At 32.9% G+C, this 20,413-nt stretch overlaps 1 protein-coding gene across 7 annotated transcripts in view; it reads left to right on the plus strand.

Moving 5' to 3' along the window:
- vap (RAS p21 protein activator vap) overlaps positions 1–20,080 on the plus strand; it is a 79,881-nt gene extending 59,801 nt beyond the window's left edge. For 5 of the 7 annotated variants that reach the window (XM_073976377.1, XM_073976376.1, XM_073976374.1 and 2 more), the window contains 7 exons: positions 8,808–8,921; positions 13,306–13,378; positions 13,445–13,854; positions 13,924–14,773; positions 14,845–15,751; positions 19,590–19,740; positions 19,809–20,080. In XM_073976377.1, the coding sequence (XP_073832478.1) occupies positions 8,808–8,921; positions 13,306–13,378; positions 13,445–13,854; positions 13,924–14,773; positions 14,845–15,751; positions 19,590–19,740; positions 19,809–19,957 (2,654 nt within the window). In that variant the 3' untranslated portion in view covers positions 19,958–20,080. Of the gene's footprint in view, positions 1–8,555; positions 8,922–13,305; positions 13,379–13,444; positions 13,855–13,923; positions 14,774–14,844; positions 15,752–19,589; positions 19,741–19,808 lie in introns of all 7 variants that reach the window. The other 2 variants (XM_073976371.1, XM_073976370.1) reach the window with 1 other exon arrangement.
- The last annotated feature ends 333 nt before the right edge of the window (positions 20,081–20,413 follow it).

Here is a 20,413-nt window from a genome sequence, read left to right on the forward strand (position 1 = left end):
GACAGACGGACGGACGGACATTGCTCAATCGACTCCAAATTGTCTGAAACACATTTCGTCCAAACATACTTGGGGTCTAAAACCATTATTTCGATGAGGCACATTTTGCCCGTATGAAAGTGTATATACCCTTCATAGCCTAAAGGCTGAGGGTATAATTAATATTAACAAGTAAAAAAGTATCAGTCGGCTTTGCCGACAGAGATATACCCTCAGCCTGAATATATTGAAACTTTTTTTTTCCAAAAAACGTATGTATTTAGGGGGTTTTAAAAATTTTGGGCGTTTGAACCGTCAAAAATGTTGATTATGATTAAAGATCAAACGTTTTGCGGAGGAGATACAAAAAGGAATGGATCGACATTGACCATTATGGAAGTGGATCTCCAGCCACTACATATGGTGCCATAGGGGGTTTTTACACCCTTCGGGCTGTTTGCTCAAGAAGTATGGACTTGACCCTGAAACAACTTTTACTATCGCAATTGAGGCAGCGAATGCAAGTTGCTTCAACAAAAATCAAAGTGAGTCGAAAGCAGGTCTTAAAGTGAACATGTATCCGAAATTTTGTGTGGGAGGTACCGGATGGAGTGGACAAATATAGTCCATATTTAAACCTGATCTATATCTGGTAGATAGGGTGCCACCGTGGTGCAATGGTATGCACACCCGCCTTGCACACATAAGGTCGTGGGTTCGATTCCCCAGCCAGGCAACATCAAAACACTTTTCAACGGTGGCAAAATACCCCTCAGTAATGTTGGCGACATTTCCTGAGTATTTCAGCCATGTAAAACTTCTCTACAAAAGTGGTGTCTTAGACACGCCGTTCGGACTCGGCGATAAACTGTAGGTCCCATATCATTGAGCTAATATGAATCGGGGTGCACTCATTGATATGAGAGAAGTCTCAATTGTCCCTTGTGGGATGTTTGTGGAACAATTATATTATATATATTATATATCTGGTAGATATATTAGGATGTGTAAAGTATGGTCCAATTCGGCCACTCTCTTCAAGAGTTATCGTACGCACAATTTTTCCGAATATTTTTGAACTTTTGTGGGGGAGGTACCTGAAAGAGTGGACCGATTTGGCTTGTCTTCGAACTTAAACTATGTTTGGACAAAATATTACTAAGGCCAAACTTTGGACCGAATCGGCAGACCTGTTCGAGAGTTATTTTGCCCTCCAACCTACTCACACGGTGTCATAGGTTTTTTTTGCAACTTTCAGGCTATTTTCTCAGGAAGTATGGACTTGCCCCTGATGAAACTTATACCGTCGTATGGAGGGCAGTGAATACAAGTAGCTAAAGCAAAAATCAAAGCGATTCGAGAGATGGTCCTAAACTGAACTTTTCCAAATTTTTGTGTGGGAGGTACCCGACGGAGTGGACCGATTGAGCCCATATTAAAACCTGATCTAAGTCTGGTACACGCTCCACGATGGGCAAAGTATGGTCCAAATCGGTTACTCCCTTTAAGAGTTATCGTGCGCACAAATTTTCCGAACATTTCCGAACTTTTGTGGGGGAGGTACCGGAAGGAGTGGACCGATATAGCTCATCTTCGAACTTAAACTAAGTTTGGGCAAAATATTACGAAAGCCAAAATTTGAACCGAATCGGTTCATCCGTTCGAGAGTTATCGTGCGCTCCAGCCAGCCAGACAGACGGACGGACATTGCTCAATCGACTCCAAATTGTCTGAAACACATTTCGTCCAAACATACTTGGGGTCTAAAACCATTATTTCGATGAGGCACATTTTGCCCGTATGAAAGTGTATATACCCTCGTTAGCATAAATGCTGAGGGTATAAAAATGATCTTCGCCTCAATAGGAAAAAATTATCAAATAAAAAACAATTTTTTTACTATGGACACATTGTCGATAACAACTTTTCTTCACGGAAACGATGTCAATAATAAATATTTCTCCATGGAAAATTTGTGAATAAGAACTTTTCTTCATACGACAATTTGTCGATAACAATTATTCTTCGTAGAAAAAAAAACACAAAAAAAATGCGATAAAAACTTCTATTCAAAAAAACGTTCTCGATAAAGAAAAGTTATCGATAACAAATATTCTTCATAGAAGAGAGGTCATTCATAACTTTTCTGTACTGAAAAGTTGGCGATAACAACTTATTTTTTTATTTTTATTTTTTCATAAAAAGGCTGGCGATAAAATTATTTATATAGAAAAATTTCTTCATAAAAATTTGTTAGTAACAACTTTTCGTCACCAAAAAGTTTTTGGTAACAACTTTTCTTCATAGAAAAGGTGTAGAAAACAGTTTTTCCCAATAGAAACGTTGTCGATAACAAATGTTCAGTAGAGAAAAGTTGTCGATAATAAAATGTCTTCATAGAAAAGTAAGTGACAACACATGTTCTTCATAGAAATGTTGTCGATAACAACTTTTTTCATAGTTGTCGATAACAACTTTTCTCTATAGAAAAGTTGTCGATAGTTGTCTCTATAGAAAAGTTGTCGGTAACAACTTTTCTCTATAGAAAAGTTGTCGGTAACAACTTTTCTCTATAGAAAAGTTGTCGGTAACAACTTTTCTCTATAGAAAAGTTGTCGGTAACAACTTTTCTCTATAGAAAAGTTGTCGGTAACAACTTTTCTCTATAGAAAAGTTGTCGGTAACAACTTTTCTCTATAGAAAAGTTGTCGGTAACAACTTTTCTCTATAGAAAAGTTGTCGGTAACAACTTTTCTCTATAGAAAAGTTGTCGGTAACAACTTTTCTCTATAGAAAAGTTGTCGGTAACAACGTTTCTCTATAGAAAAGTTGTCGGTAACAACTTTTCTCTATAGAAAAGTTGTCGGTAACAACTTTTCTCTATTGAAAAGTTGTCGATAACAAATTGTCTCCATAGAGAAATTATTGATATCAATTTCCCGTAAAGAAAATCGTCGACAACAACTTTTCTTCATAGAAAAGTTGTCGATAACAACTTTTAGTTCTAAAAAAGTTGCCAATAACTTTTTATTCTTTCGATGGCAACTTTTCTTCATAGAAAAGTTGTCGATTACATCTTTTTCTATAGAAATATTTTCGATAACAATTTTTTTGCCATGGAAACATTGTCGATTACAACTTTTATCCATAGAAGCTATCGATAAAAACATTCTGCATAAAAAAATTTTTGATAATTTTTATTTTTTCATAGAAAAACTGTCCAATAATTTTTTTATACAAAAATAATGTATTCATCAAAAAGATTTCTTTATAGAAAAGGGGTCGATAACAGCTTTTCGCAAAAGAAAAGTTATCGATAACAAATGTTCTATAGGGAAAAGTTCATAGAAAAGGTGTCGATAACAAGTTTTCTTCATATAAAGGTTTTCGATAACAACGTTCTGACGTTTTTTTTTCATGAAAAGGACTATAACAATTTTTCTCTATAGAAAAGTTGTCGATAACAACTTTTCTCTATAGAAAATTTGTCGATAACAACTTTTTTCTATAGAAAAGATATCGATAACAACTTTTCTCTATAGAAAAGTTGCCGATAACAACTTATCTCTATAGAAAAGTTGTCGATAACAACTTTTCTCTATAGAAAAGTTGTCGATAACAACTTTTCTCTATAGAAAAGTTGTCTATAACAACTTTTCTCTATAGAAAAGTTGTCGATAACAATTTTCCTCTTTAGAAAAGTTGTCGATAACTACTGTTCTCTATAGAAGAGTTTTCGATAACAACTTTTCTCTATAGAAAAGTTATCAATAACAATGTTTCTCCATAGAAAAGAAGTTTTTGCCATAAAAGAGTTATCGTTAACAACTTTCCTTGATTTAGAAATTGTCGATAATTACTTTTCATGGCAACTTTTCAGCATGGAAAGGTCTATAGTTTCTATTTTTCATAAAAAAGCGGTCGATATTTTTTTATAGAAAAATTTCTTCATAAAAAGTTAGTAACAACTTTCCGTAATCAAAAAATTTTTGGTAACAACTTTTCTTTACAGAAAAGGTGTCGATTACAACTTTTCATCATAGAAAAGGTGTCGATAACAGCTTTTCCCAAAAGAAATGTCTCTAACAAATTTTCTATAGGAAAAAGTTCATAGAAAAGGTGTCGATAACAAATTGTCTTCCTATAAAGGTTTTCGATATCAATTTTTCTAATAGAAAAGTAAGCGATAGTAACTTTTCTCAATAGGAAATTTTTCGATAACAACTATTATCCATATAAAAGCAGCAAGTAACAACGTTTCTTCATAAAAAGGCTATAAGGTGTCGATTACAACCTTTTTTCATAGAAAAGTTGGTGACTACAATTTTTTTCATAGCAAGGTTGTCGAAAACTACTTTTGTATGAAGATGAGTTGTCGATAACAACTTTTCTATGAAGAAAAGTCGTCGAACACGATTTTTATATGAATAAAAATTGTCGATAACAACATTTCAATGAGGAAAAGTTGTCGATAACAAGAGTTGATAACAACTTTTCTATGAAGAAAAGTTGTCGATAACAACTTTCTATAAAGAAAAGTTGTCGATAACAACTTTTCTTCATAGAAAATGTGTAGATAACAATTTTTTCCATAGAAAAATAGGCGATAACAAATTTTCTCCATAGAAAAGTTGTCGAAAACAATTTTTCTCCTAAGAAAATTTTTCGATAAAATCTTTTCTTCATAGAAAAGTAGTTGATAACAACTTTTCTCCATCGGTAACAAATCTTTTCTCATCGGTAACAAATTTTCTTCATAGAAAAGTTGTAGATAACAATTATTTTAGTAGAAAAGTTATCGATAACAAATTTCCCTAATATAATAGTAGCCGATAACAACTTTTCTCCATGGAAAAGTTGGCGATAACAATTTTCTCAATAGCAAAGTTGCCGAGAACAACTTGTTTCATAGAAAAGTGGCCGATAACGACTTGTTTAGGAACAAAAGTAGTCATCGACAACTATCCTATGAAAAGAAGTTGTCGATATTGTCGATAATAACTATTCTCTATGAAGAAAAGTCGTCGAACACGTTTTTTATATGAATAAAAATTGTCGATAACAACATTCAATGAGGAAAAGTTATCGATAACAACAGTTGATAACAACTTTTCTATGAAGAAAAGTCGTAGATATCAACTTTCTATAAAGAAAAATTGTTACCGACAAAATGTGTCGATAACAACTTTTTTCCATAGAAAAATAGCCGATAACAAATTTTCTCCATAGAAAAGCGGTCGAAAACAATTTTTCTCCTAAAAAAATTTTTCGATAACAAATTTTCTTCATAGAAAAGTAATTGATAACTTTTATCCAAACAAAAGTTATCGGTAACAAATTTTCTTCATAGAAAAGTTGTAGATAACAATTTTTTTAGTAGAAAAGTTATCGATAAAAAATTTCTCTAATGTAATAGTAGTCGATAACAACTTTTCTCCATGGAAAAGTTGCCGATAACAACTTTCTCAATAGCAAAGTTGCCGAGAACAACTTCTTTCATAGAAAAGTGGCCGATAACGACTTGTTTAGAAACAAAAGTAGTCATCGACAACTTTCCTATGAAAAGAAGTTGTCGATAACAACTTTTCTTCACTGCAAAGTTATCGATAACTACTATTCTCCATATAAAAGCCGACAATAACAATATTTATTCATAGTAATGTTGTCGATAACAAATTTTCTTTATAGATAAGTTGTCGATAACAAAATTTCTTCATAGCAAAGTTGTTGAAAATATTTTCTCTTCATATAAAAACTGTCAATAAAAATTTTCGATAGAAAAGTTGTTGGTGGCGGATAACGACTTTTTTAGGAACAAAAGTTGTCATCGACAACTATCCTATGAAAAGTAGTTGTTATTGACAACCTTTCTATGAAGAAAAGTTTTATAGACAACTTTTCTATGAAAAAAGCTTTTATCGGCAATGTTTCTATTAAGAAAAGTTATCGATAACAAATTTCCCTAATATATTAGTAGCCGATAACAAACTTTTTTAATAGGAAAATTGTCGATAACAACTTTTCTTCATAGAAAATGTGTCGATAACAGCTTTTCTTCATAGATAAATGGTCGACAGCAGTTGTTCTATGGGAAAAAGTTCATAGAAAAAGTGTCGATTTCAAGTTTTCCAACAAAAAGGTTATCGATAGCAACTTTTTTTTCGATAGGAAAGACAACTATTAACCATAACTTTTCCTTATAGACACGTTGGCAATGACAACTTTTTTTTTATAGAAAACAACATTTCTCCATAGAAAAGTTGTCGATAAGAACTTTTCTTCATAAAAAAAATTGTCGACAACAAATTTTCTCCATAGAAAAGAAAGCTGTTATCGACAACTGTTATTAGTAAAAAAGCTATTATCGACGGTTTTTCTTTATTGTAAAGTTTTTACCGACAACTTTTCTTTATGTAAAAGCTGTTATCGAAAACGTTTCTCTGTCGAAAAGTTGTTATCGACTAAATTTCTTATATGAAAACTTGGTATCGGCAGCTTTTCTTCATATAAATGTTTTTATCGACAATTTGCATTCATGGAAAAGTTGTACTCGATAACTTTTCTTTACAAAAATTGTTATAGACAACTTTTCTTAATAGAACAGTTGTTAACGAAAATTATACTTTGTAGGAAACTAGTTGTTGTCCCCTTTCTGTGGAAAAATTGTAATGGCCATCAACTGCTTTTTAACAACCCGTCTAAACAGAACATTAGTTGTCGACTACTGTTTTCTATAGAAAAATTATTATCGACCAATTTTTTTCCAGAACATTTATAAACGACCACTTTGCATAGCAAAAAATTGTGATAGAAAAATTTCCTTATTAATTTTCATAGAAAAACTGATATTTTTAATATTTTGGTCTGTTCCAGAACCTCAAGAATCCACTAATTTTTCCTATTTTTTTTTTTTTTTTTTTTGATATCGTAAAGGAAAATTTGTTATTGTTGTAAAAATTTGTAGATTCTTACAGTTCTGGAACAGAAATTTTTTCTATAAAAATGTGTTATCGCTTATTATTGTTACTTTATATTATAGTGTCCATTACCTCTCCAAAAGAACATCTTCATTTGCTGCTGATTAACACTACCATCATTTGTCTGTCATTTGCAAAAATACAAGCCATAAATTATGCCAAAACCGGAATTTGCGAAAAAAATCTAACATTTCGCTTGAAATGTGAGCCCATTTTGGGAGTTAATTCACGTTCAAAAAAAGTGATCTAAACACAAACGATGAAATTTATTCAAAATGCAAATGAAGGCAAGGAGGTATTGTCTATTTCAATTTTGGACAACATTTTAAATGAATCATTTGAATTTGACGCATTTCACACAAGAAATTCCGGTTGATTTTTGCCATAAAACCGTTGCAAATTTGATTTTCATAATATTTTGAAATGTCACACACAGATGATTAATAGGGAGATATGGTTTACCGATTCTATTTGCGTTTAATAAAAGTTTTTTTTTCTTTATCGAAAGAGAAGTTTGTTATCGGTAAGACTTTTGGGAAAAATGGGGTTATGGAGAGATCTTCTATGAAAAACAACTCTGAGGAAAAAATTGTTATTGACAAAAGTTATTCTCTATAAAACTTATGATTATGGTAATTCTGTAGTTATCGACAAATTTTCCGTAAAGAAACCCTGTCGGTAAACATTTTTCCGTGAAGAAATCCTAGCGATAACAAGTTTTCGATAAAGAATAGCAATTTTTCCCATTTATGGAAGTTTTCCATAGAACAAAGTTTTCGATAACGATAAAGAAAATTTGCCGATAACAACATTTGAGTAACAAAAAGTTGTTTTTTGAAGCATTTATATGTGAAAGTGGCAGTCGATTATTCTCTTTTTTGAAGAATTCATTTCCCCCTTAGGCTTATTAATTGAGTCCAAATTTGTTGCTCTGGCTTCCTTCTTCCTCCCTTTATTGTTCTTTTGCTTTCGTAAATAGTTTACGTTTATTATAAGAATAACGTAAAACACCTGCTTCCACTTTTGTTTTGTTTAGCTGACCATAAATTATGGCCTGTCGTTGTTGTTTTTTTTTTCTTCAACTAACTTGGCCATAAGTGTGAGTAAGTGATGAAGCCACATTTTGCGGCAAATAGCCGGCCAGTTTGGCAAATTTCACATTTCATATGGTTTTTTTCGGTACACACAAAAGGGAGTAGCAGGCAAATAGATGGACGGTCGGACAGACAGACAGTCAGTCAGAGAATCATACTACCCGTATAAAAAGTGTACAAAGAAACCAAATTTGTGGCCCAGACATAATTCTTTTCCAAAACGACCAAACAACCAACTTCAAGTATGGCATAATTTTTATTATTTTTTAATTTATTGTTTCTGCCATTTTGGTATATACCTATTTTGGCAGTGTTCTGGGAAATGTGGGAATGGTCAATAGAAATGAAATTAGGAACACCTGTGCGGAACCCATGAATCATGTTAAAATTCTTCCTAATACCACACCATATTGCAGTATCTTCCCATTTAACATTTATGTAAATATTTTCTATAATTTATTTTATGTTTTATTTTTTTTTCCTAATACAAATATTTAATTTATAGTTTTAAAACAATTGTCATTTACCACGATAATAATTGCTTCCCTTCTCTCCTTTGTGCTGTTGTTATTATCTTGGATCTATCTTCGTTATCGCTACAACTTCATCACCACTCAACACCATCATCAACATCGAAATTTTTCACAAAAATTTCATAACTTCTTCTTCGACTGGTGTCTTCTGCGTTTTCCCCGACTCCGTTGGCTGTGTGTGAAAATTTTTATTTGGTTTCCTGGAATTGCTTTGCAACTGGTAGGCGAACGACCTGCCATTATAGCGCCACCAGAAAGTGAATGGTATCATGGACGTTTGGATCGTTATTCTGCTGAATCACGTTTACGTGGAAGCAGCAAACTGGGAAGCTATTTGGGTAAGTGTTATTGAAGAGATGTGAATTTGAAATTCTTGAGAAACCAAAAAAAAAAAAAAAAAAGTAGAGAAAATGAGGAAAATATTTTGAATGAAATTTAACAAAAAATGACGCAGAGAACACATTTTTTTTTTATCGATAACAGCTTTACTATGCAGATAAGTTGTCGATAACAACTTTTCTATGGAGAAAATTTGTCGATGACAACTTCTCTATGTAGAAAAATTGTCGATAACAACTTTTCTTTGGAGAAAAGTTGTCGATAACAGCTTTTCTATGGAGAAAAGTTGTCGATAACAGATTTTCTATGAAGAAAAGTTGTCGATAACAGATTTTCTATGAAGAAAAGTTGTCGATAACAACTTTTCTATGGAGAAAAGGTGTCGATAACAACTTTTCTATGAAGAAAAGTTGTCGATAACGACTTTTCTATGACGATAACAAATTTTCTATAAAGAAAAGTTGTCGATAACAGCTTTTCTATGGACAAAAGTTATCGATAACAACTTTTCTATGAAGAAAAGTTGTCGATAACAACTTTTCTATGAAGAAAAGTTGTCGATAACAACTTTTCTATGAAGAAAAGTTGTCGATAACAACTTTTCTATGAAGAAAAGTTGTCGATAACAACTTTTCTATGAAGAAAAGTTGTCGATAACAATTTTTCTGTGGAGAAAAGTTGTCGATAAAAACCTTTCTATGTAGAAAAATTGTCGATAACATCTTTTCTTTGGAGAAACGTTGTCGATAACAACTTTTCTATGAAGAAAAGTTGTCGATAACAACTTTTCTATAAAGAAAAGGTGTCGATAACAATTTTTCTATGAAGAAAAGTTGTCGATAACAGCTTTTCTATGAAGAAAAGTTGTCGATAACAAATTTTCTATGGAGAAAAGTTGTCGATAAAAACCTTTCTATGGCGGAAAGACGTCGATAACAACTTTTCTATGGGGAAAAGTTTACGATAACAACTATTCTATGGAGAAAAGTTGTCGATAACAGCTCTTCTATAGAAAAGTTATCGATAATAAATTTTCTCTCTAGAAAGGTTAACGAAAATAGCTTTTCTCTATAGAAAATTTATCGATAACAATTTTTCTATGGAGAAAAGTTGTCGATAACAAAATTTCTGTGGAGAAAATTTGTCGATAACAACTTTTGTATGAAGAAAATTTGTCGATAACAACTTTTCTATGAAGAAAAGTTGTCGATAACAACTTTTCTATGAAGAAAAGATATCGAAACAACTTTTCTATGAGGAAAAGTTGTCGATAACAACTTTTCTATACAGAAAAGTTGCCGATAACAACATTTTTTGGAGAAACGATATCGATAACAACTTTTCAAGGTAGAAAAATGTCGATAACAATTTTTCTATGGAGAAAAGTTGTCGATAAAAACCTTTCTATGGCGAAAAGACGTCGATAACAACATTTCTATGGGGAAAAGTTGACGATAACAGCTCTTCTATAGAAAAGTTATCGATAATAAATTTTCTCTATAGAAAGGTTAACGAAAATAGATTTTCTCTATAGAAAATTTATCGATAATAGCTTTTCTCTATAGAAGAGTTATTGATAATAACTTTTCTCTTCATAGAAGTTATCGGTAATGACTTTTCTCGATAGAAAACTAATCGACAATAGCTTTTCTCCATAAATATTTATCGATAACAACTTTTCTCCACGGAAAATGTATCGATAATAACTTTACTCTAAAGAAAAGTTATCGATAATACATTTTCTCTATAGAAAATTTATCGATAACAATTTTTCTATGGAGAAAAGTTGTCGATAACAAAATTTCTGTGGAGAAAATTTGTCGATAACAACTTTTGTATGAAGAAAATTTGTCGATAACAACATTTTTTTGGAGAAACGATATCGATAACAACTTTTCTATGAAGAAAAGTTATCGAAACAACTTTTCTATGAGGAAAAGTTGTCGATAACAACTTTTCTATGAAGAAAAGTTGTCGATAACAACATTTTTTTGGAGAAACGATATCGATAACAACTTTTCAAGGTAGAAAAATGTCGATAACAATTTTTCTATGGAGAAAAGTTGTCGATAAAAACCTTTCTATGGCGAAAAGACATCGATAACAACATTTCTATGGGGAAAAGTTGACGATAACAGCTCTTCTATAGAAAAGTTATCGATAATAAATTTCCTCTATAGAAAGGTTAACGAAAATAGATTTTCTCTATAGAAAATTTATCGATAATAGCTTTTCTCTTCATAGAAGTTATCGGTAATGACTTTTCTCGATAGAAAACTAATCGACAATAACTTTTCTCCATAAATATTTATCGATAACAACTTTTCTCCACGGAAAATGTATCGATAATAACTTTACTCTAAAGAAAAGTTATCGATAATACATTTTCTCCATGGAAAAGTTGTTGATAAAATTTTTTGCCTAGAAAGGTTATCGATAATAACATTTCTCCATAGAGCAGTTATCGATAATAACTTTTCTTTATTGAACAGTTATCGATAATAACTTTTCTCCATAGAAAAAGTTATCGATAATTACTTTTCTCCATAGAGAAGTTATCTATAAAAAATATCGATAATAACTTTTCCCTACAGGGTAGTACAATTTTTAATGCAAATGTTATCGATGTTGTCGATAACAACTTTTCTATGGCGAAAAGTTGTCGATAACAGCTCTTCTATGGAGAAAGTTTGTCGATAACAGCTTTTCTATGCAGAAAGTTTGTCGATAGCAGCTTTGCTATGGAGAAAAGTTGTCGATAACAGATTTTCTATGGAGAAAAGTTGTCTATAACAGCTTTTCTACGGAGAAAAGTTGTCGATAACAGCATTTCTATGGAGAAAAGTTGTCTATAACCAGTTTTCTATGAAGAAAAGTTGTCGATAATAACTTTTCTATGAAGAAAAGTTGTCGATAACAACTTTTCTATGGGGAAAAATTGTCGATAAAAACTTTTCTATGGGAAAAAATTGTCGATAAAAACTTTTCTATGTAAAAAAATTCTCGATAAGAAATTTTATTCTTGGAGAAACGATATCGATAACAACTTTTAAAGGGAGAAAAATGTCGATAACAATTTTTCTATGGGGAAAAATTGTCGATAAAAACCTTTCTATGTCGAAAAGACGTCAATAACAACTTTTCTATGGGGAAAAGTTGACGATAACACCTATTCTATGGAGAGAAGTTGTCGATAACAACTTTTCTGTAGAAAAGTTAACGATAATAATTTTTCTCTATAGAAAGGTTAACGAAAATAAAAAAAAAAATCAAATAGCTTTTCTCTATAGAAAAGCTATCGATAATAACATTTCTCTATAGAAAAGCTATCGATAATAACTTTTCTCTTCATAATAGTTATCAGTAATGACTTTTCGCGATAGAAAACTAATCGACAATGTCTTTTCTCCATAAAACATTATCGATAATAACTTTTCTCCATAAAAAATTATCGATAATGACTTTTCTCTACAGAAAGTTTATTGATAATAACTTTTCTCAAAAGATAAGTTATCGATAATACATTTTCTCCATGGAAAAGTTATCGATAATATTTTTTCCCCCAGACAAGTTATCGATAATAACATTTCTCCACAGAGCAGTTATCGATAATAACTTTTCTTTATTGAGCAGTTATCGATAATAACTTTTCTCCATAGAAAAGTTATCGATAATAACTTTTCTCCACAGAAGTGTTATCGATAATGGATTTTCTCTATACAAAATGTATCGATAATAACTTTTCTCTACAGAAAAAGTATCGATAATAAATTTTACACTATAGAATTGTTATCGATACAATTTTTTCTCTATAAAAAGATATCAATATAATTGTTCTTTAAAGTTTTCGATAAAATTATATTAATTAATTATAATAATTACTTTTCTCCATAGAGAAGTTATCTATAAAAAATTTCGATAATAACTTTTCCCTATAGGGAAGCTATCGATAATATTTATCTCTATAGAATAAAATTTCCCTATTGAAAAGTTATTGATAATAACTTTTCTCCACAGAAGTGTTATCGATAATGGGTTTTCTCTATAGAAAATGTATCGATAATAACTTTTCTCTACAGAAAAAGTATCGATTATAAATTTTACACTATAGAAATGTTATCGATACAAATTTTTCTCTATAAAAAGATATCAATATAATTGTTCTTTAAAGTTTTCGATAATAACTTATCTTCTCTATAGAAAATATATCGATAAAAGATATCAATATAATTATTCTTTAAGTTATCTCTGTAGAAACAATAGCATAGTTATCGATAACTTTGTTTGTAAAAACACAAATGTTTTTCTCTTTTTATCGATATCAAAATTTCTTTATTGAAAGTTTAATTTAATTTTTCTCTTTCTCTTCTCTTCTTTTTCTAGTCCGTGAAAGTGATCGCAAACCTGGTTCATATGTCCTCAGCTATTTGGGTCGTACTGGCATTAATCATTTTCGGTAAGTTGTTTTTGGATCTCAAGCCTAACAGCAGATGTCCTAACCTCTTTATTTTCCTCTTTCCAGTATCACAGCCGTTTGTGGTGACTTCTATATTGGAGGTCGTCAATTCATTTCTCTCAGTGATTTAGTCGGTTACTATACCTCATGCAGTGATCTGTTGAAACGTGAACGTCTAGTATTCCCAGTGCCACCTCCCGAACCGGTGAATGATAAGAAACGGGTTGTGGCCATTCTCCCCTATACCAAAATGCCCGATACAGATGAGTTGAGTTTCCAGAAGGGTGACATTTTCTTTGTTCACAATGACATGGGCGATGGATGGTTGTGGGTTACCGCCCATCGTACCGGTGAACAGGGTATGATATTCAGAGAATTGGTGGAGGATTTAGATCCGGCCATAGATCCAAATACAGTATTTCCATGGTTTCATCCAAATTGTACTAAAAATGAAGCTGTTGATATGTTAGTTAAGGGTAAGAAGGAAGTGAGGAATCTTGGAAATGGAATAGATTTAATTTGCTTTTAATTCTTTCTTGCTTCAGCTGGTCCTGGTAGTTTCCTGGTACGTCCCAGTGACAATTCTCCGGGTGACTATTCTCTATTCTTCCATATCAACAATCAAATACAACGTTTTCGCATTGAAAAGAAGGGTGTCCGCTACCTAATGGGTGGCCGGACATTTGAGTGCTTGGATGCGGTGATCAATCGCTATCGCAAGGAACAAATTGTGGAGGGCCATTGCCTGAGTCACCCCGTGGTAAATGGCACCCAACCCGAATATAGCCAACAGTATGTGGTGGAAAAGGCGGCCGAAAAGATTTATGCCACTTTACGCGAATGCCGAGATCAAATTGGCCTCAAGAAAATCAAGGGCATCAAACACCATGGCCATCTCAATAAGAAATCCGATAAAACCGCCAAATGGAAACAACTGTATTTCGCCCTTATCAGTGAATGTTCCGAAACACATTTGTGCTTCTATGACAATCCTAAAAAGACTAAACCCAAGGGACTTATCGACTTGTCCTGTGCTTATCTCTATCAGTGCCACGATTCGCTGTGGGAGCGTCCCTATTGCTTTCAGATTGTTGAGAGAGCTTTGCCCTGTTTGGCCACTGTAACGTATTTGTGTGCCCCTAGTCAAGAGAGCTATACCGAATGGATAAATGCATTGAAGGCCCAGTGTGCCTCACAGCTGAGCAAGGCCCAGAAGAAGGTGCCACGTCTAAGGGAATTGCGATGCCTCAATTTACACATACTCGAAGCTCATAGACTGCCATTTAAACTAGTGCCACATCCCTACTGTAGTATTTCACTGAATCAAGTCAAGGTGGGTAAGACAAAGGTCAAGATTGCCCCGGATCCAGTGTGGGAAGAGGAGTTTGTGTTGGAGTAAGTAACTAAACGTTTTAGGAATCGAACAACTTATTTAAACCTTGTGTACTTTCTGTGTTTATTTCCAGTGATGTCCCACCAGATGTAGTCTCCCTAACCATCACCCTTGTCTCACGCGGCAAACGTGGAAAGGACAGTGAAGTTGCTGAACTCACCATTGATTTGGCCAGCCTTAAAAATGGCCAAGAAACGGAAGAGTGGTACCAGCTAACCGGCATGACTCCCATGGGTGAATGGGGCTCTTTGCGCTTGCGTATGCGTTATCTTGATGATCTCATTATGCCATGTGAAGAATACAGTCCTCTTCAACAACTCCTCCTGGAACCCGAATTATATTCCGTCAAGGCATTAGCCGAACTGTGTCACAATGATCGGGTACCCTTGGCCACCGCCCTTTTAAGGGTATTCCGCCATGAAAAACGTGAAACGGAATTGATACGAGTCCTTTGCCAGGCGGAAATTGCCCGTGAAAATGAAACCACAACCCTGTTTAGGGGTGCCAGTTTGGCCACAACACTCATGGATTTGTATATGCGCACCGAATGCACGGGATTCCTGCAATCGGCCGTTTCGGAAACTATACAACGCATCTTGGATAGTAAACAATCGGCTGAATTGAATCCCACCAAAATGGATGTCAATGATGATGCCTGCTCCAATGCTGAGTTCCTTTTACAAATTCTTGATTTGGTTACCCACTCCATATTCACATCGCCCGAGGCGTGTCCTCGTTCGGTGCGTTACATTTGCAATTGCCTGCAGAAGGCGGTGGTGGCCAAATGGCCAACGGAACGTTTGGTTCGTACCCGGGTCGTGTCGGGCTTTATATTTCTGCGTTTGCTATGCCCATCCTTGCTGAATCCACGTCAATTTGGTTTGGTTAGTGAGACACCACCGACAGCAGCCACTCGTTCGCTGGTTATGGTGGCAAAGTGCTTGCAGAATTTGGCGAATTTAATTGAATTTGGTGGGAAGGTAAGTAACGGAATATATTTTATTTTTTAATAAAAGTTGATAAAAATCTTGCCGATAACTTGTAAGAAATTTATCGTTTACCAATTTTAAGTATAGAAAATCAAATGACGTGTTTTAGGTATAGAAGAGTTGTCGATGACGAGTTTCACATTGGTAATCCATGCGATAACTTTGTTATCGGCAACTTTTTTCCAAAGAAAAGTTGTTATCGACAACCTTTCTGCATAGAAAAGTATTTATCGATAAATCTACTAGATAGAAAATTAGTTATCTACAACTTCTCTCTATAGAAAAGTAGTTATCGACAACTTTTCTCCATGAAAATGTTGTTATCGACAACTTTTCTCCATAGAAATGTTGTTATCGACAACATTCGTCCATAGACAATTTGTTATTGGCAACATTTCTCCATAGAAATGTTATTATCGAAAAACTTTTTCCCACAGAAAAGTTGTTATTGTCAACTTTCCCCATAGAAAAGTTGTTATCGACAATTTTACCCCATAGAAAAGTTGGTTTCGATAACTTTTTTTCTCCATATAAAAGTTATTATCGCAATTTTTTTAAATAGAAAAATTGTTGTCGACAACTTTTCTCCATAGAAAAGTTGCTATCGACAATTTTTCTCCATAGAAAAGTTGTTATCGCAATTTTTTCCATAGAAAAGTTGTTATCGACAAGCTTTTCTCCACAGAAAAGTTGTTATCGACATCTTTTCTTCATAGAAAATGTGTTATCGATAAATTTTCTCCCCATAAAAGTTGTTATCGACAACTTTTCTCCATAGAAAAGTTGTTACCGGCAACTTTTCTCCATAGAAAAGTTGTTACCGGCAACTTTTCTCCATAGAAAATTTATTATCGACAAATTTTCTCCATGGAAAAATTGTTATCGGCAACTTTTCTTCATAGAAAAGTTGTTATCGACAACTTTTTCCCATAGAAAAGTTGTTATCGTCAACTTTTCCCCGTAGAGAAGTTGTTATCGACAACTTTTCCCCATAGAAAAGTTGTTATCGACAAGTTTTCTTCGTGGAAAAGTTGTTAACGGCAACTTTTCTCCATAGAAAAGTTGTTATCGCAATTTTCTCCATAGAAAAGTTGTTATCGCAATTTTTTTCCATAGAAAAGTTGTTATCGACAAGCTTTTCTCCACAGAACAGTTGTTATCGACATCTTTTCTTCATAGAAAATGTGTTATCGACAAATTTTCTCCCCATAAAAGTTGTTATTGACAAAATTTTTCCACAGAGAAGTTGTTATCGACACCTATTATCCATAGAAATATAGTTATCGATAATTTTAATCCATAGAAAAGATGTTATCGACAACTTTTCTCTATTTGATGGGTGTTTATGACAATTTTTCTACATAAAACGGTCGTTATCGATGATTTTTCTCCGTAGAAAAATTGTTATCGATAATTTTTTGTTGTTATCGACAAGATTTCTTCATAGAAAAGTTGTTATCGACAACTTTTCCCCATAGAAAAGTTGTTATCGATAACTTTTCCCCATAGAAAAGTTGTTATCGATAACTTTTCTCCATAGAAAAGTTGTTATCGACAAGCTTTTCTCCACAGAAAAGTTGTTATCGACATCTGTTCTTCATAGAAAATGTGTTATCGATACATTTTCTCCCCATAAAAGTTGTTATCGATAAATTTTCTCCCCATAAAAGTTGTTATCGACAACTTTTCTCCATAGAAAAGTTGTTACCGGTAACTTTTCTCCATAGAAAAGTTATTATCGACAAATTTTCTCCATGGAAAAATTGTTATCGGCAACTTTTCTTCATAGAAAAGTTGTTATCGACAACTTTTTCCCATAGAAAAGTTGTTATCGTCAACTTTTCCCAGTAGAGAAGTTGTTATCGACAACTTTTCCCCATAGAAAAGTTGTTATCGACAAGTTTTCTTCGTGGAAAAGTTGTTAACGGCAACTTTTCTCCATAGAAAAGTTGTTATCGCAATTTTTTCCATAGGAAAGTTGTTATCGTCACGCTTTTCTCCACAGAACAGTTGTTATCGACATCTTTTCTTCATAGAAAATGTGTTATCGACATCTTTTCTTCATAGAAAATGTGTTATCGACAAATTTTCTCCCCATAAAAGTTGTTATCGACAAAATTTTTCCACAGAGAAGTTGTTATCGACACCTATTCTCCATAGAAATATAGTTATCGATAATTTTACTCCATAGAAAAGATGTTATCGACATCTTTTCTCTATTTGATGAGTGTTTATGACAATTTTTCTACATAAAACGGTCGTTATCGATGATTTTTCTCCGTAGAAAAATTGTTATCGATAATTTTTTGTTGTTATCGACAAGTTTTCTTCATAGAAAAGTTGTTATCGGCAACTTTTCCCCGTAGAGAAGTTGTTATCGACAACTTTCCCCATAGAAAAGTTGTTATCGACAAGTTTTCTTCATGGAAAAGTTGTTATCGACAACTTTTCCCCATAGAAAAGTTGTTATCGATAACTTTTCCCCATAGAAAAGTTGTTATCGATAACTTTTCTCCATAGAAAAGTTGTTATCGACAAGCTTTTCTCCACAGAAAAGTTGTTATCGACATCTGTTCTTCATAGAAAATGTGGTATCGATACATTTTCTCCACATAAAAGTTGTTATCTATAAATGTTCTCCATGGAAAAATTGTTATCGGCAACTTTTCTTTATAGAAAAGTTGTTATCGACAACTTTTCACCTTAGAAAAGTATTTATCGATAATTTTACCCCCACAGAAAAGTTGCTATCGACAGCTTTTCTCCTTAGAAAATGTTTTATCGACAAATTTTCTGCCCATAAAGTTGTTATCGACAAAATATTTCCACAGAGAAGTTGTTATCGACACCTATTCTCCATAGAAATATAGTTATCGATAATTTTACTCCATAGAAAAGATGTTATCGACATCTTTTCTCTATTTGATGAGTGTTTATGACAATTTTTCTACATAAAACGGTCGTTATCGATAATTTTTCTCCGTAGAAAAATTGTTATCGATAATTTTTTGTTGTTATCGACAAGTTTTCTTCATAGAAAAGTTGTTATCGGCAACTTTTCCCCGTAGAGAAGTTGTTATCGACAACTTTCCCCATAGAAAAGTTGTTATCGACAAGTTTTCTTCATGGAAAAGTTGTTATCGACAACTTTTCCCCATAGAAAAGTTGTTATCGATAACTTTTCCCCATAGAAAAGTTGTTATCGATAACTTTTCTCCATAGAAAAGTTGTTATCGACAAGCTTTTCTCCACAGAAAAGTTGTTATCGACATCTGTTCTTCATAGAAAATGTGGTATCGATACATTTTCTCCACATAAAAGTTGTTATCTATAAATTTTCTCCATGGAAAAATTGTTATCGGCAACTTTTCTTTATAGAAAAGTTGTTATCGACAACTTTTCACCTTAGAAAAGTATTTATCGATAATTTTACCCCCACAGAAAAGTTGCTATCGACAGCTTTTCTCCTTAGAAAATGTTTTATCGACAAATTTTCTGCCCATAAAGTTGTTATCGACAAAATATTTCCACAGAGAAGTTGTTATCGACACCTATTCTCCATAGAAATATAGTTATCGATAATTTTACTCCCTACAAAATATGTTATCGACAACTTTCTCTATTTGAAGGTTGTTTATGACAATTTTTCTCCATAAAACGGTCGTTATCGATAATATTTCTCCGTAGAAAAGTTGTTATCGACAGCATTTCTCCATGGAAAAGTTGTTATCGACAGCATTTCTCCATAGAAATGTTGTTAAGGAAAACATTTCTCCATAGAAAAGTTGTTATCTCAAGTTTAATATAATATTCGTTTCTTTATTTCCAGGAACAATACATGGAGGTTGTCAATCCTTTTATACTCAAAAACAAAGAACGTATGATTGTATTTCTCGATCAATTATCAATGGTGACAGATCCTAATCCACCGCCCGGCTGGAATTCAGAACAAAGCTCTAATCAATCTCCACAGGATACGGGTAAGTTATTTAAACGCATTTCCAATTGAATTTAAAATTAATTGCCTCTTTTATATCTTCCTCCTCAGGTCGTGAACTTGCTACATTGCATCATATATGTGTTTCATATTTACCGGAATTGCAAGAATTATCGAATATACTCTCAATTAAGAAATTAGTTACTGTTACCGATATGCTTACGAAACATAAAATCAAATATCGTGAAATGATTAGTTAAGAAGTTAACATCGAACCCTACTCGAACCACAGCAACTCAACTCTATAAGAAGAAAAAAACGTAAAGACACTCAGAAAACAGGAAGAAGACGAAGAAAAAAAATAAGGAAACACCACACAAAAATATATATTGAAACATATTAAGAATTCGAAATATTATAGAAGAAAGACATTTTATCCTCCCTATCCATCCTTGATTGATGAAGAAAATGAGGTTGATAAATGAAGAAGAATAATGAAAGTGAACCTAAACTGGTCCTTTTTCTAAAAATTTCATCTCTGTCTCTTTCTCTCTCAACTCCTAATTTTGTTTTCTTCAAATCGAAAGCAAAGCAAACAAATCGAAGAACATGGGAAACACATAAGAAAAATCTCATTTCATTCACATTACCAAATAAAAAAACACTCTTTTTATACAAACATATAAACAATAAATGATGAACAAACAAAACAAAAA

This window comes from Musca autumnalis, unplaced genomic scaffold, assembly GCF_047663935.1.
Source record: "Musca autumnalis isolate F117 unplaced genomic scaffold, ASM4766393v1 scaffold_3, whole genome shotgun sequence".
NCBI classification, from domain to species: Eukaryota; Metazoa; Arthropoda; class Insecta; order Diptera; family Muscidae; genus Musca; species Musca autumnalis.